Raw genomic sequence first — 13,979 nt, 5'->3', positions numbered from 1 at the left:
CTCCATTCTTTTCCTGTCCATATACCTATCCAATTTTACTTTGAATGACAATACCAAACCTGCCTCTACCACTTCTACTGGAAGCTCATTCCACACAGCTACCACTCTGAATAAAGAAATTTCCCCCTCGTGTTAACCCTAAACTTGTTCAACCTTTCTCTGTAGATTAGATGCTGAAATCTCTTCTGTACTCTCTCTATTTTGTTGACATCTTTCCTATAATTCGGTGACCAGAACTGTACACAATACTCCAAATTTGGCCTCACTTATGCCTTGTACAATTTTAACATTACATCGCAACTCCTATACTCAATGCTCTGATTTATAAAGGCCAGCATACCAAAAGCTTTCTTCACCACCCTATCCACATGAGATTCCACCTTCAGGGAACTATGCACCATTATTCCTAGATCACTCTGTTCTACTGCATTCCTCAATGCCCTACCATTTACCATGTATGTCCTATTTTGATTAGTCCTACCAAAATGTAGCACCTCACACTTATCAGCATTAAACTCCATCAGCCATCATGCAGCCCACTCTTCTAACTGGCCAAAATCTCTTTGCAAGCTTTGAAAACCTACTTCATTATCCACAACCCCACCTATTTTAGTATCATCTGCATACTTACTAATCCAATTTACCACCCCATCATCCAGATCATTTATGTATATTACAAACAACATTGGACCCCAGTACAGATCCCTGAGGCACACCACTAGTCACCGGCCTCCAACCTGACAAACAGTTATCCACCACTGTTCTCTGGCATCTCCCATCCAGCCACTGTTGAATCCATTTTACTACTTCAATATTAATACCTAACGATTGAACCTTCTTAACTAACCTTACATGTGGAACCTTGCCAAAGGCCTTACTGAAGTCCACATAGACAACATCCACTGCTTTACCCTCGTCAACTTCCCTTGTAAGCTCTTCAAAACATTCAATAAGATTTGTCAAACATGACCTTCCACGCACAAATCCATGTTGATTGTTACTAATCAGACCCTGTCTATCCAGATAATTATATATACACCATCTCTAAGAATGCTTTCCATTAATTTACCCACCACTCTTAGAACTCTTTTTAAACAATGGAATCACATGAGCAATACACCAATCCTCCGGCACTACCCTGTCTCTCATGACATTTGAAATGTTTCTGTCAGAGCCCCTGCTATTTCTATACTAACTTCTCTCAAGGTCCTAGAGAATATCCAGTCAGGACCCAGAGATTTATCCACTTTTATATTCCTTAAAAGGCACAATACTTCCTCCTCTTTAATCGTCATAGTTTCCATAACTTTCCTACTTGTTTCCCTTACCTTACACAATTCAATATCCTTCTCCTTAGTGAATACCGAAGAAAAGAAATTGTTCAAAATCTCCCCCATCTCTTTTGGCTCCACACATAGCTGTCCACTCTGTTTCTCTACGGGACCAATTTTAACCTTCACTATCCTTTTGCTATTGATATAGCTGTAGAAACCCTTTGGATTTATTTTCACCTTACTTGCCAAAGCAACCTTCTTTTAGCTTTTCTAATTTCTTTCTTAAGATTCTTTTTACATCCTTTATGTTTATCGAGCACCTCATTTACTCCATGCTGCCTAAATTTATTGCAGATCTCCCTCTTTTTTTCTGAACCAAATTTCCAATATCCCTTGAAAACCATGGCTCTCTCAAACTTTTAACCTTTCCTTTCAATCTCATAGGAACATAGATTCTGTACCCTCAAAATTTCACCTTTAAATGACCTCCATTTCTCTATTACATCCTTCCCATAAAACAAATTGTCCCAACCCACTCCTTCTAAATCCTTTTGCATCTCCTCAAAGTTAGCTTTTCTCCAAACAAAAATCTCTACCCTGCGTCCAGTCCTATCCTTCTCCATAATTATATTGAAACTAATGACATTGTGATCACTGGACCCGAAGTGCTCCCCAACACATACCTTCATCACCTGATCTATCTCATTCCCTAACAGGAGATCCAACACTGCCCCTTCTCTAGTTGGTAACTCTATGTATTGCTGCAAAAAACTCTCCTGCACACATTTTACAAACTCCAAACCATCCAGTCCTTTTACAGTATGGACTTCCCAGTCTATGTGTGGAAAATTAAAATCTCCCACAATCACAACCTTGTGCTTACTACAAATATCTGCTATCTCTGTACAAATTTGCTCCTCCAATTCTCGCTCCCCTTTAGGTTGTCTATAATACAACCCTATTAGTGTTACTACACCTTTCCCATTCCTCAATTCCACCCAAATAGTCTCCCTAGACGAGCCCTCTAATTTATCCTGCCAAAGCACCGCTGTAATATTTTCCCTTGATAAGCAACGCAACACCTCCCCCTCTTGTCCCCCTGATTCTATCACATCTGAAGCAACAAAATCCAGGAATATTAAGTTGCCAATCACACCCTCCTGCAACCATGTTTCACTAATAGTTACAACATCATATTTCCAGATATCAATCCATGCTCTCAGCTCACCCACCTTTCTTACAATGCTCCTAGCATTAAAATAGATGCATTTAAGAAATTCTCCACCTCTTGCTCTCTGTTTATCCCTAACGGTGCAAACAACTTTATTATTTTTTTCTTCCTTCTCCCATACATCTTCGGTCTGAGTGCTCCCCTTCTCTCTCACCTACCTATCCTCCCTCACACACTGTCTGCTAGCTTTCTCTATTTGTGAACTAACCTTCTCTCTCCTAATCTCTTCAAGTTGATTCCCACCCCACAACTGTTCTAGTTTAAAGTCTCCCCAGTAGCCTTAGCAAATCTCCCCGCTTGGATATTGGTCCCTGTAGGAATCAAGTGCAACCTGTCCTTTTTGTACAGGTCACACCTACCCCAAAAGAAGTCCCAATGATCCAGAAACCCTGCCCCCTACTCCAATCCCTCAGCCATACATTTATCCTCCACCTCATTCCATTCCTACTCTCACTGTCGCGTGCCTCGGGCATTAATCCCGAGATTACTACCTTTGCGGTTGTCTTCTCAACTCCCTTCCTAACACCCTATATTCCCCTTTCAGGATCTCTTCCGTTTTCCTACTTATGTCATTGGTACCTATATGTACCACGACCTCTGGCTCTTCACTCTCCCACTTCAGGATCCTGAAGGATCACACGATCAAAAACATCCTGGACCCTGGCACCAGGGAGGCAAACTACCATCCAGGTCTCCTGACTGCATCCATAGAATCGCCTATCTGACCCCCTAACTATTGAGTCCCCTATTACTACTGCCTTCCTCTTCCTTTCCCTACCCTTCTGAGCCACAGGGCCAGATTCTGTGCTGGAGGTACGGCTACTGTTGCTTCCTCCTGGTAGGCTCTCCCCCCCCCCCCAACAGTATTCAAACAGGAGGACTTATTGTCAAGGGGTACAGCCACTGGGGTACTCTCTAGTACCTGACTCTTCCCCTTCCCCCTCCTAACCGTGACCCATTTCTCTGTCCCTCGTGGCCCCGGAGTGACCACCTGTCTGTAACTCCTCTCCATCAACTCCTCACTCTCCCTGACCAGACGAAGGTCATTGAGCTGCAGCTCCGGTTCCCTAACACGGTCCCTTAGGAGCTGCTGCTTGGCGCATCTGGCACAGATGTGGACGTCCAGGAGGCTAGGAGACTCCAGGACCTCCCACATCCGACACTGAGAACAACAAGCTGCCCTCACACTCTTAATTCCCCCTTTCCTCAAATAACAGGAAAAACTGAAAACTAAACCTACCTTGCCTCGCCCGTTTCCGCCTAAGCCCGTTGAGCCAAAGCCCTTATGCTTCACTCTGTTCCCGGCTCACTCTGCTGCCCGCTGTATAAGGCTGTGTTCCTTTTAAATCTTCTGCACTTCACTGCCCGGCGTCACACGCCTGCGCAGTCCCGCCATCAAAATGGCTCCCACTCCTGCTCCGATTCTCAGCCTTCCTTCTCTAAAAAAATATGCTGATCGTCACTACCTTTGATTCAGCCAAACCTTCACTGAACACAAAATAGTATTGTGGCATTAATATTAAAATTTTTGTTAGCATTAGAAGTAGTACATCATTCCTTTTCCTGCATTCCTACCCATCCCTTTGCATCCAAGTTCAATCATAGTTCTCCTATCCACATTCTAAAAATAAATTCTGTTATTCTTGAGTTTAAGCACACTTTATCTCTGCTGTCATGGACGTTATTGGTGTAGACAGTGAAGAGTAGTGCCGCTAGTGAAGCTTTCTGTATGGCTTCAGTCTTAACTGTATGCTACTAGAAACTGGTGTCATTGAGAAAACTTGAGTTTTAGTTCCGAGAAGTATTCAAATTGAAAATTTTAATTGGTATCAATTCAGTATAGACCAAAAGTATTAGTTGCTATTCAAATTAGAGCAATACAATTGGCAGTGATGTCCGTAAGCAGATCACCACTTTAATATCACTGGCATATCCTGAAATTTGTTAGCAGGATCAATACAGTACAGTGCATAAAGCACTATAACTTACACTAAGAAACATTAATGGATTGGTTCATTGTCCATTCAGGAATCTGATGGCTAAGGGGAAGAGCATGTTCCTAAAGCATTGAGAGCATGTCTTCTGGCTCCTGTACCTCCTCCCTGATGGTAGCAGTGAGAAGAGGGCATGTTCTAGGTGATGGGGGTCCTTAATGATTCAAGCCACCTTTTTGAGGCATTGCCTTTTGAAGATGTTACCGATACTGGGAGGCCAGTGCCCACGGTGGAGCTGGCTGAGTCTCCACTTGGCCTTGGACAATCTAGACAGGAGCAATAACTATGTCAGGGTTCTGTTTATTGATTACAGTTCAGTGTTCAATACCATCAGCCCCTCAGTACAAATCCGCATGCTTCAAAATCTGGTCCTCTCTCCCTCGCTCTGCGGTTGGATCCTTGACTTCCTCATCAGGAGACACAGATCAGAAATAACATCTCGTCACTGACAAGTCAACACCGATGCACATCAAGGATGTGTGCTTTGCCCACTACTTTACTCCACACTTATGACTGTGGTTAGCACAACTGAAATGTCATCTATAAATTTGCTGGTGACACAACTGTTACTGGCAGAACTTCAGATGGTGACAGGGAGGTGTACAGGAGTGAGATAGATCAGCTGGTTGAGTGGATTCACAACAACAATCTTGCACTCAATGTCAGTAACAACTAAGGAACTGATTGTGAACTTCAGGAAGAAATCGAAGGAATACACACCAGCCCTTGTCAACAGTTTCAAGTTCTCTGGGTGTAAACATTTCTGAAGATCTATCCTGCACCCAGTATATTGATGCAATTACAAAGATGGCCAAGCAGCGGTTATATTTCATCCAGAATCTGAGATTTGAGATGTCGCCAAGGACTCCAGCAAATTTTCACAGATGTACGGTGGAGAGCATTTTAATTGTTTTCATTACGCTCTGTTACAGAGGGGCTATAGCACTGGATTGGAAAACGTTGCAAATCCGGCCAGATCCATCATCGGCATGAGCCTCCCAGCATCAAAGACATCTTGAAAAAGCAAAACCCTAAAAAGGTATCCATCATTAAGGACCTCCCATCACCCAGGACATATCCTCTTTGTACTGCTACCATCAAGGAGGAGGTACAGGAGCGTGAAAGACACACACACACACACACACACACACACACACACACACACACACACACACACACACACACTCTCTGTCACTCTCTGTCACTCTCACACAGGATCTGCTTCTTCCCCTCTGTCATCAGATTTCTGAATGGTCAATGAACCCGTGTATTCTACCTCAGTACTTTTCCACCTCTCTTTTTGCAATAATTTTATTTTTATATATACATTTCTTATTACAATTGATAGTCTTTGTATTATGTATTGCAGTGTACTGTGCTGCAAAACAACAAGTTTCACGGTGTATACCAATGATATTAAATCTCATTTTGAGATGTTGACATTCAGCAACTTGAAACTGCTCACCCTTTCTACTGCTGATTCTTCAGTGATGACTCGTGTGTGTGTGTGTGTGTTTCCTTGATTTCCCCTCCCTGAAGTCCACAATCAATTCCTTGGCCTTGCATTGAGTGTAAAGTTTTTGCTGTGACACCACTCTACCAACTGATCTATCTCGCTCCTATCTCATAACTCATTCCCTCAGAAGTTGTGTTTGATGGATTGGTACATCTTTTAGGACTGGGAGAATCATTTTTTGTTCAGTAAAGGTATTCAGATGCAGTCCAAGTCAGCTTAAAGGTTTGGTGAGTCATTTATAATTTGATCACTGCTGTGGTAGTTGCACACATTATCTACACTGATCTTTTCCAACTAAATCAAGGCTATGAGTCTGTTCTTTCTGCTCCATTTTAACATTGGTCCAAATTAACCTTTCTCCAATTTGTGCCAATTTTTAATTAAATACAGGAATATAAACTTACCTTATGCTCCAATATCTTCACTGGATGTCCTTCAGTAAATTTCATCAGAATTATTGTGTGACTGGTACATTGGATATTGGTTAAAAATTATAATACATTCTTGGGGCAGCTGTGTATTTGAATATGTGGCTTTTCTGCCAAATGGCACCATACAGTATCTCATTCACCTTACCCTGTGCAGTGTACATGCATCATTATGTGAAAGGATCTTTAAAATGCAGCATGGACAATTTCATCAATTTGTTTTAATTAACAATTTTTGAAAAAGAGTCATAAATGAATTCCCCCCTCCATCCAAAATATCTTAAAACTTCAAGAATCTCCTCTTGCTGCTCCCCCACAGCTCCATTCCTCCGCCATCATTTGTTGCCCAACTGCTCCACACTCACTCCGCATCCTCCACAAATACCATCCTACTTCAGATTTAGCACCTCTGATCCATGAAAGATGCATGGATGGGAGATTGTGCATATGTAGTAAAATATTAGAAACTACTGCAGAATGCGTTTTTAAGCCCGCGGTTTGGGTATCAAAGGTTGAGGACACTGAAAGGAATTGAACTAATCACTGCTATGACAGAAACAAATGAGAAGTTCCATCAGTTTTTGTTATCAAATTCAGAATAAAACCCAATTTTGCAGACATTAAACTTTTACATAACAACCAAAAATAAGTATTTTAAAAGATCCTTCCAGATGTACAATAAATATAAGTTCTTTGCATAATATAGTGACAGAATGAGATTGGGATTGATTCTTTTTCTGCTGGATTTTCTAATTTTTTAGCTATCTCTGTCAAAGCAATGTCTTCCTACACCTGCATGACATGCCGTGTGGCATTTACTGATACTGAGGTTCAGAGAACACACTACAAAACCGACTGGCACAGGTATAACCTGAAGCGTAAAGTAGCAGACATGCCTCCCGTCACAGCTGAGAATTTCCAAGAACGTGTGCTGGCCCAGAGAGCAGCTGTGGAAGAGCAGAACAAGGGAACGGCTACAGACTGCGCAACCTGTGACAAGAAATTTGCCACCTTCAATGCCTATGAAAACCATTTGAAATCAAAGAAACACCTTGATGCAGAAAAGAAGGCCGCCGGAATTGCAAATAAGGAGCTGGAAAGACTCAACATAAAAAATCTAGAAAAGGGGTTGAATGAAGAGAGAATGGATAAAGACACATTGAATAGAGCCATTCAACAGGCTGTGAAGGCCCAGCTTTCTCCTGCAGCAAAGAAGAGGACCATTGATCCTACAACTGGTGGTACTAATGTAGCAGTGAGTAAGAAAAGGCCTGACAAACCTCCTCGGTTACTTTGGTTGGAACAACAAGCCAAAAAAATGGGACAGGATGAATCCTCAGAAGAGGAGGAGGATGTGGTGATGGAGATTGAAGGGGATGGTGAGTAATATCAGATATTAGATCACAAAATGTTAATGAAGTTTCAGTCCTTTGGGGGTTGGTTTATGTAAGTGATGGTTTTGCCTTCAGCAGTTTATCAGTTACTGAAGTGTGGCTGGTTAGCTGGTAAGTGTATAATACCATTTGGCATATATGCTGAAATCTCATGACAAGATGCTTTCTATGCTGGCCATACATTCTTGTGTTTAAAATAAACCTTCAGACAATGAAGGTGTTCTCTCATAAGAGTAGCTGTAGGCCCTTAATTGGCTTATCTGCCCTTTTTTTTTTAAGGAGTAAGCCCTTAGATGTTTTGCAGATTGTTTCTCTTTTCCGTTTTATCTGAGTGGTGGAAAATTGTTCAGAGTGGGAGGATCCCTGACATGGATGTGGTGCTTTATAGGTGCTTTGAATATGCTCTTCTTAATTTCTTTTGACCTTCAATTTCTCTGGCCTCGACTAAGCTGGATACAGAGAATTTGGAGAGGTCATCACCTACTGTAATACAACCCTAAATAATATGTACAGACGGTAAGTATTGGTTATGCTTTACCCCTGTCTCTTGCTAAAAATTGAAATGTTTTGCAGTCTAAGTAATTTTAAATCTTAAGCTATTATAATACACCTAACAAAGCTCATTTTCTAGTTGTATCATTTTTTTGTCTTCTAAAAAGGTGTACTTGCCTTACAACTGTACATTTTAACAAAATTGAATAGCCAAAAATTTGTTTGATTTCTTAACCAGATGGTTTATTCATTGTTAGCTCATCTGTAATATGCTAAGCTGTGGTTGCTCCAAATCTACTAATAGATAAAAGTTGGTTCACAAACAAAAAAAAATCTACAGATGCTAGAAATCAAGGTAGTCTCACAAAATGCTGGAGGAACTCAGCAGGCCAGGCAGCATCTATGGGAGAGAGTGAACAGATAGCATTTCAGGCTGAGACCCTTTATTAGGACTAGAAAAAAGAGATGAAAAGTCAGAGTACTAAAGTGGGGGGAAGAGAGGAAGTAGGTGATGGGTTGAATGATGAGGGGGGAGGGGTGAAGTAAAGAGCTGTGAACTTGATATGTGAAAGAGATACAGGTCTGGAGAAGGGGAAATCTGATAGAAGAGGACTGAGGGCCATGGAAGAAAGAAAACTGGGAGGAGCACCAGAGAGGAGATGATGGGCAGGTAAGGAGATAAGGTGAGAGAGGAAAATTGGGAGTGGTGAAGGGGAAGCATTACTGGAAGTTGGAGAAACTGTTGTTTGTGCCATCAGTTTGGAGGATACCCAGATGGTGTATAAGGTGTTACTCCTATAACCTGACTGTGGCCTCGTTGTAGAGTAGGCCATGGTCTGACATGTTAGAATGGGAATTGGAATTAAAATGGTGACCACTGTAAAATCCTGTTTTTTTTTCTGGTGGATGGACCGCGAGTGCATGGCAAAGCAGTCTCCCAATCTACGTCAGGTCTCACCGATATACTGGAGGGCACACCGGGAGCACAGGGGACAGTAGATGACCCCAATGGACTTACAGGCGAAGCTTCATCTGGAAAGACTGGGGCCCAGAATGGTAGTGAGGGAGGAGGTGTAAGGGCAGGTATAGCACTTGTTCCATTTTAAAGGATAAGTGCCAGGAGGGAGATCAGTGGGGAGGGATGAATGGACAAGGGAGTCGTGTAGGAAGCAGTCCCTGTGGAAAGCAGTAAGTTGGGTGGGGGGGGGGGGGGAGGGAAATATGTACTTGGTGGTAGGATCCCATCGGAGATGGCGTAAGTTATGGAGAATTATGTGCTGGATGTGGAGGATGGTGGGGTGGTAGGTGAGGACAAAAGGTACCCTATTCCTGGTCGGGTGGCAGGAGCATGGAGTGAGGGCAGATGTGTGCAAAATGGAAGAGATGCTGTTGAGGGCAGGGCTGATGGTGGAGGAAGGGAAACCCCTTTGAAGAATGACAACTCCTTAGTTCTGGAATGAATAGCCTCATCCTGGGAGCAGATGTGGTGGAGATGGAGGGACTGAGAAGGAAGAGGATGGCATTTTTACATGTAACAGGGTGGGAAAAGGTATAGTCCAAGTAGCTGTGTGAGTCAGTGGGTTTATAATAGACATCATAGATAAGCTGTTTTCAGGGACAGAGACAGAGATATTGAGAACAGGGAGAGAAGTGTTTTGAAATGGACCAGATAAATTTGAGGGCAAGGTGGAAATTGGAGGCAAAGTGGAAGAAGTTGACAAGCTCTGCATGGGTGCAGGAAGCAACACCAATGCAGTTGATGTAGGAAAAGTTGGGGAGTGATACCACTGTAGGCTTGGAACATAGACTGTTCCATGTAGCCGACAAAAAGGCAGGCATAGCTGGGGCCAATGAGAGGGCCTTTTGTGTAAAGGAAGTAGGAGGAGCCGAAGGGGAAATTATTGAGAGTGAGGACATTCTGCCAGATGGAGGAGAGTGGTGGTGGCGGGGAACTGGTTGGGCCTGCTCTCCAGAAAGAAAGAGAGCTTTGAGGCCTTCCTGGTGAGGGATGGAGGTGTTTAGGGACTGGACATCCATAGTGAAAGTAAGATGCTCAGGGCAAGGAAACTGAAATCACTGAAAAGATCAAGAGCGTGTGAAGTGTCACGGATGTAGGTAGGAAGGGACTGAACTGGGGGGGGGGGGGGGGATAAAACTGAATTGAGGTATGCAGATAGGAGTTCAGTGGGGCAGGAACAAGCAGAAACAATGGTTCTACCTGGATAGGCAGGTTTGTGGATCTTGGGTAGGAGGTAGAAATGGGAGGTGTGGGGTGAGGGAACTATGAGGCTGGTGGCAGTGGATGGGAGATTCCCAGAGTTAAGGTCAGTGATGATGTGGGAGACAATGGTCTGGTGTTTCTTACCTCCTCATCTGTTCGAGGGGTAGGTAAGAGGAGGTATCTGACAGTTGTTACTGGGCCTTAGCAAGGTAGAAACATAGAAAACCTACAGCACAATACAGGCCCTTCGACCCACAAGGTTGTGCCAAACATGTTGCTACCTTAGAAATTACTAGGGTTGCCTATTGCCCTCTATTTTTCTAAGCTCCATGTACCTTTCCAAAAGTTTCTTAAAAGACCCTATCATATCTGCCTCCACCACCATTGCCGGCAGCCCATTCCACGTACTTGCCACTCTCTGAGTAAAAAACTTACCCCTGACATCTCCTCTGTACCTACTCCCCAGCACCTTAAACCTGTGTCCTCTTGTGGCAGCCATTTCAGCCCTGGGAAAAAGCCTCTGACTATCCACACAATCAGTGCCTTTCATCATCTTATACACCTCTATCAGGTCACCTTCTCATCCTCCGTTGCTCCAAGGAGAAAAGGCCAAGTTCACTCAACCTATTCTCATAAGGCATGCTCCCCAATCCAGACAACATCCTTGTAAATCTCCTCTGCACCCTTTCTATGGCTTCCACATCCTTCCTGTAGTGAGGCAACCAGAACTGAGCACAGTACTCCAAGTGGTGTCTGATCAGGGTCCTATATAGATGCAACATTACCTCTCGGCTCCTAAATGCAATTCCACGATTGACAAAGGCCAATATCCCATACGCCTTTTTAACCACAGAGTCAACCTGTGCAGCAGCTTGTGTCCTATGGACTCGGACCCCAAGATCCCTCTGATCCTCTACACTGCCAAGAGTCTTACCATTAATACTATATTCTGCCATCATATTTGACCTACCAAAATGAATCACCTCACACTTTCCTGGGTTGAACTCCATCTGCCACTTCTCAGCCCAGTTTTGCACATCCTATCAATATCCTATTGTAACCTCTGACAGCCCTCCACACTATCCACAACACCTCCAACCTTTGTATCATCAGCAAACTTACTAACCCAAACCTCCACTTCCTCATCCAGGTCATTTATAGAGCTCAGTTCACCAGACTACGTCTGCATCTCCCTTATCTGCGGGTTTGACAGTGAAGTTAGGATTAGTGCAGAGAGTGGAGAGCAGTGAGGTTGGAATTGGAGAGCGGAGTGGTAAAGTGGAGATGGTTGATGTTCTGTCAGCAGTTAGCAATGTAAATATCTAGAGCATGCAGATGACCAGGGCAGGGTGTCCTGAAGAGGAGGATGGTTGAAGATGGGAGAAGGTGTCATCAGTGTGGGGTGGAGATTCTATTCCTGTACATGAGGTGTTTTTGTGTCACTTCCTGTGTGGGTTAATTTTGATTCAATTTGAAAAGCGGTGGGAAGACATCCATATCCATCCACTCTTTATTTGTCCTTGAAACAGCAATATCTTTTTACAAGTAAGATCCTATTTAAAAACCCTGAACAAAGCTTCCAACACTGGTGATTTTTTTTTTGTGAGAAAATGTTAACTCGCTGCATAGTTTTGCACACATGCACTGAGGGCAGTAGAGTGAAAAGATAAGTTGTCTTCAAAGGCCATGGAGTAGCGACGCGTCTGAGTGCTATAGATGATGATGTCAGCATACAACCTGAGCAATATTGGTCACCTACACGTGGATGTGAGGTCAGATTGTGCCGCCTATCCCATCTTAACAATATTCAAACAAAGCCACAATTAGCATGGCTGCAGTACAAACCTGAGCGAGAGCTGAAGCAGCAAGAATGAGAACAGCTTTTGCTGAACACAAAGTTGAGATGCAAATAAGAAATGCACACATAGACATGGAGAGAACCTGTGTAGCGGCTACATTAGTTGCGCTCGGGGAAGAGTGTGAAGCTGAGGCCACCTCAGGTGTATGAAGCAGCAACTGACTTAGTCGTGAGTCTACAACCAGAATCAGTCATGCTTCATTGTCACAACAGCCAATGCATCTTCCCAAAGAATATGTCAAAATGCACTTTGGTTATTAAAAAAAAGAGTGGTCCAGCTCTACAAGGAGAAGCTGTTCACACCACACAGCCAACATGCCTTTCACATAGTCTAAGTATTGATAGAGTCTGCAAAGACCCACAATGTTCACTTGGATCCACCCACATCAGTAACCTAAGTCAAGGGTTGCTACTGATGCCAATCCCATCTGTGCAGACGTGGACAGGCTGAACTTCCATCCATCTCAGGGCACACATTTGGCAAACCATTTTCCATGATGTACTCATTCAGGAGTGCAGGCGCATTGGATTTGGGTTGAGATCTGGCTCATTAAGGTGTGGTCACAGGACTAAAAGTGCTCAACAACCAGTCTGCCAGTTATCTGTACTGGAAGTCAAGGTTTTACAATGCTCAAGTCTCAACCTAGCAAAGAGCTAGACCTTCTTGTAAGTGGCATGATGCGGAGAGGGGGTCGTGTGGAGATGTCATTGTAACATGCATGAAGGATTAGGGATGTTCACATTAATAAACCAGCTAATGGTTTACAAACACTGGCAGAAGCTGGACAAATGCTATGGCTCTCCAGAGGCAATTGAATAATCTCCCTCCAGTAGTTGCAATAATTTTCCCAGGTTCTCACATGAAGAACTGTGGAAGCTACAAGAGCTTGCATATCTGTTGTCTGAACGTCAAGCCACAAAAAATGAGGGTTACCTACTAGGACTGAGTTTCTTGGATACAGCAAGAGGTATAAACTCTTTAGTTGAGAAACTACCGAACAATATTGAAGAACAGTGGATAACTGAAGACTTTGGGTATAATGCCCCTTATCTACCATTTTCATTCTTTGTTGAATTCAGCTGCCACTAAGTAGAAATAAGAAATGACTCTAGTTTTGTGCTCTCAACTTCCGGCAACACCACATTCAAAAAGAATTCTCCAACAAAAGCATGGGAAAAACGAAGTCCCTATCACAGTCAACAAAACTGAAGTTGAAAACTCTTATCATGAACAGTGACAGACAATGCCTGGTCCATAATTTAAAAAAAAATATCACTCCTTAAGGAAATGCAGAGGGGGGAGAAAAGCTTGCAGACTGGAGGTGTTTTCTGAAAGATCACCAAATATGTCTCAAATGTTGTGCTTCATTGGCACACCACGCAAAAGAGTAAACCTATCATACACTGCACTGAGTGCAACAGTGACCAGCACATATCAGCACTTCATTCAGGGCCAGTACCTTGGGTTCTTACTGGTTCCAGTGCACCTGCACAGAGCACAGTGGGGAGACAGCTAAGCATCCATCTGATGTAGCTACTTCCTCATGCACAGATGTATCCAGGAAAGACTT

General features: G+C 43.3%; 1 protein-coding gene across 7 annotated transcripts in view; it reads left to right on the top strand.

Annotated features, from left to right (window-relative positions):
- The window catches only part of znf622 (zinc finger protein 622), a 44,527-nt gene that overhangs the window by 4,293 nt on the left and 26,255 nt on the right, over positions 1 to 13,979 (top strand). For 6 of the 7 annotated variants that reach the window (XM_059945622.1, XM_059945618.1, XM_059945621.1 and 3 more), the window contains exon 2: positions 7,205 to 7,822. In XM_059945622.1, coding sequence (XP_059801605.1) covers positions 7,222 to 7,822 — 601 coding nt within the window. In that variant the 5' untranslated portion in view covers positions 7,205 to 7,221. Of the gene's footprint in view, positions 1 to 4,641; positions 5,539 to 7,204; positions 7,823 to 13,979 lie in introns of those variants that run through there. The other variant, XM_059945623.1, reaches the window with a different exon arrangement.

This window comes from Hypanus sabinus, chromosome 20 (genome assembly GCF_030144855.1).
Source record: "Hypanus sabinus isolate sHypSab1 chromosome 20, sHypSab1.hap1, whole genome shotgun sequence".
Classification (NCBI taxonomy): Eukaryota; Metazoa; Chordata; class Chondrichthyes; order Myliobatiformes; family Dasyatidae; genus Hypanus; species Hypanus sabinus.
The sequence above is the reverse complement of the archived record's forward strand: the minus strand, read 5'-3'. Positions and strand labels throughout refer to the sequence as shown.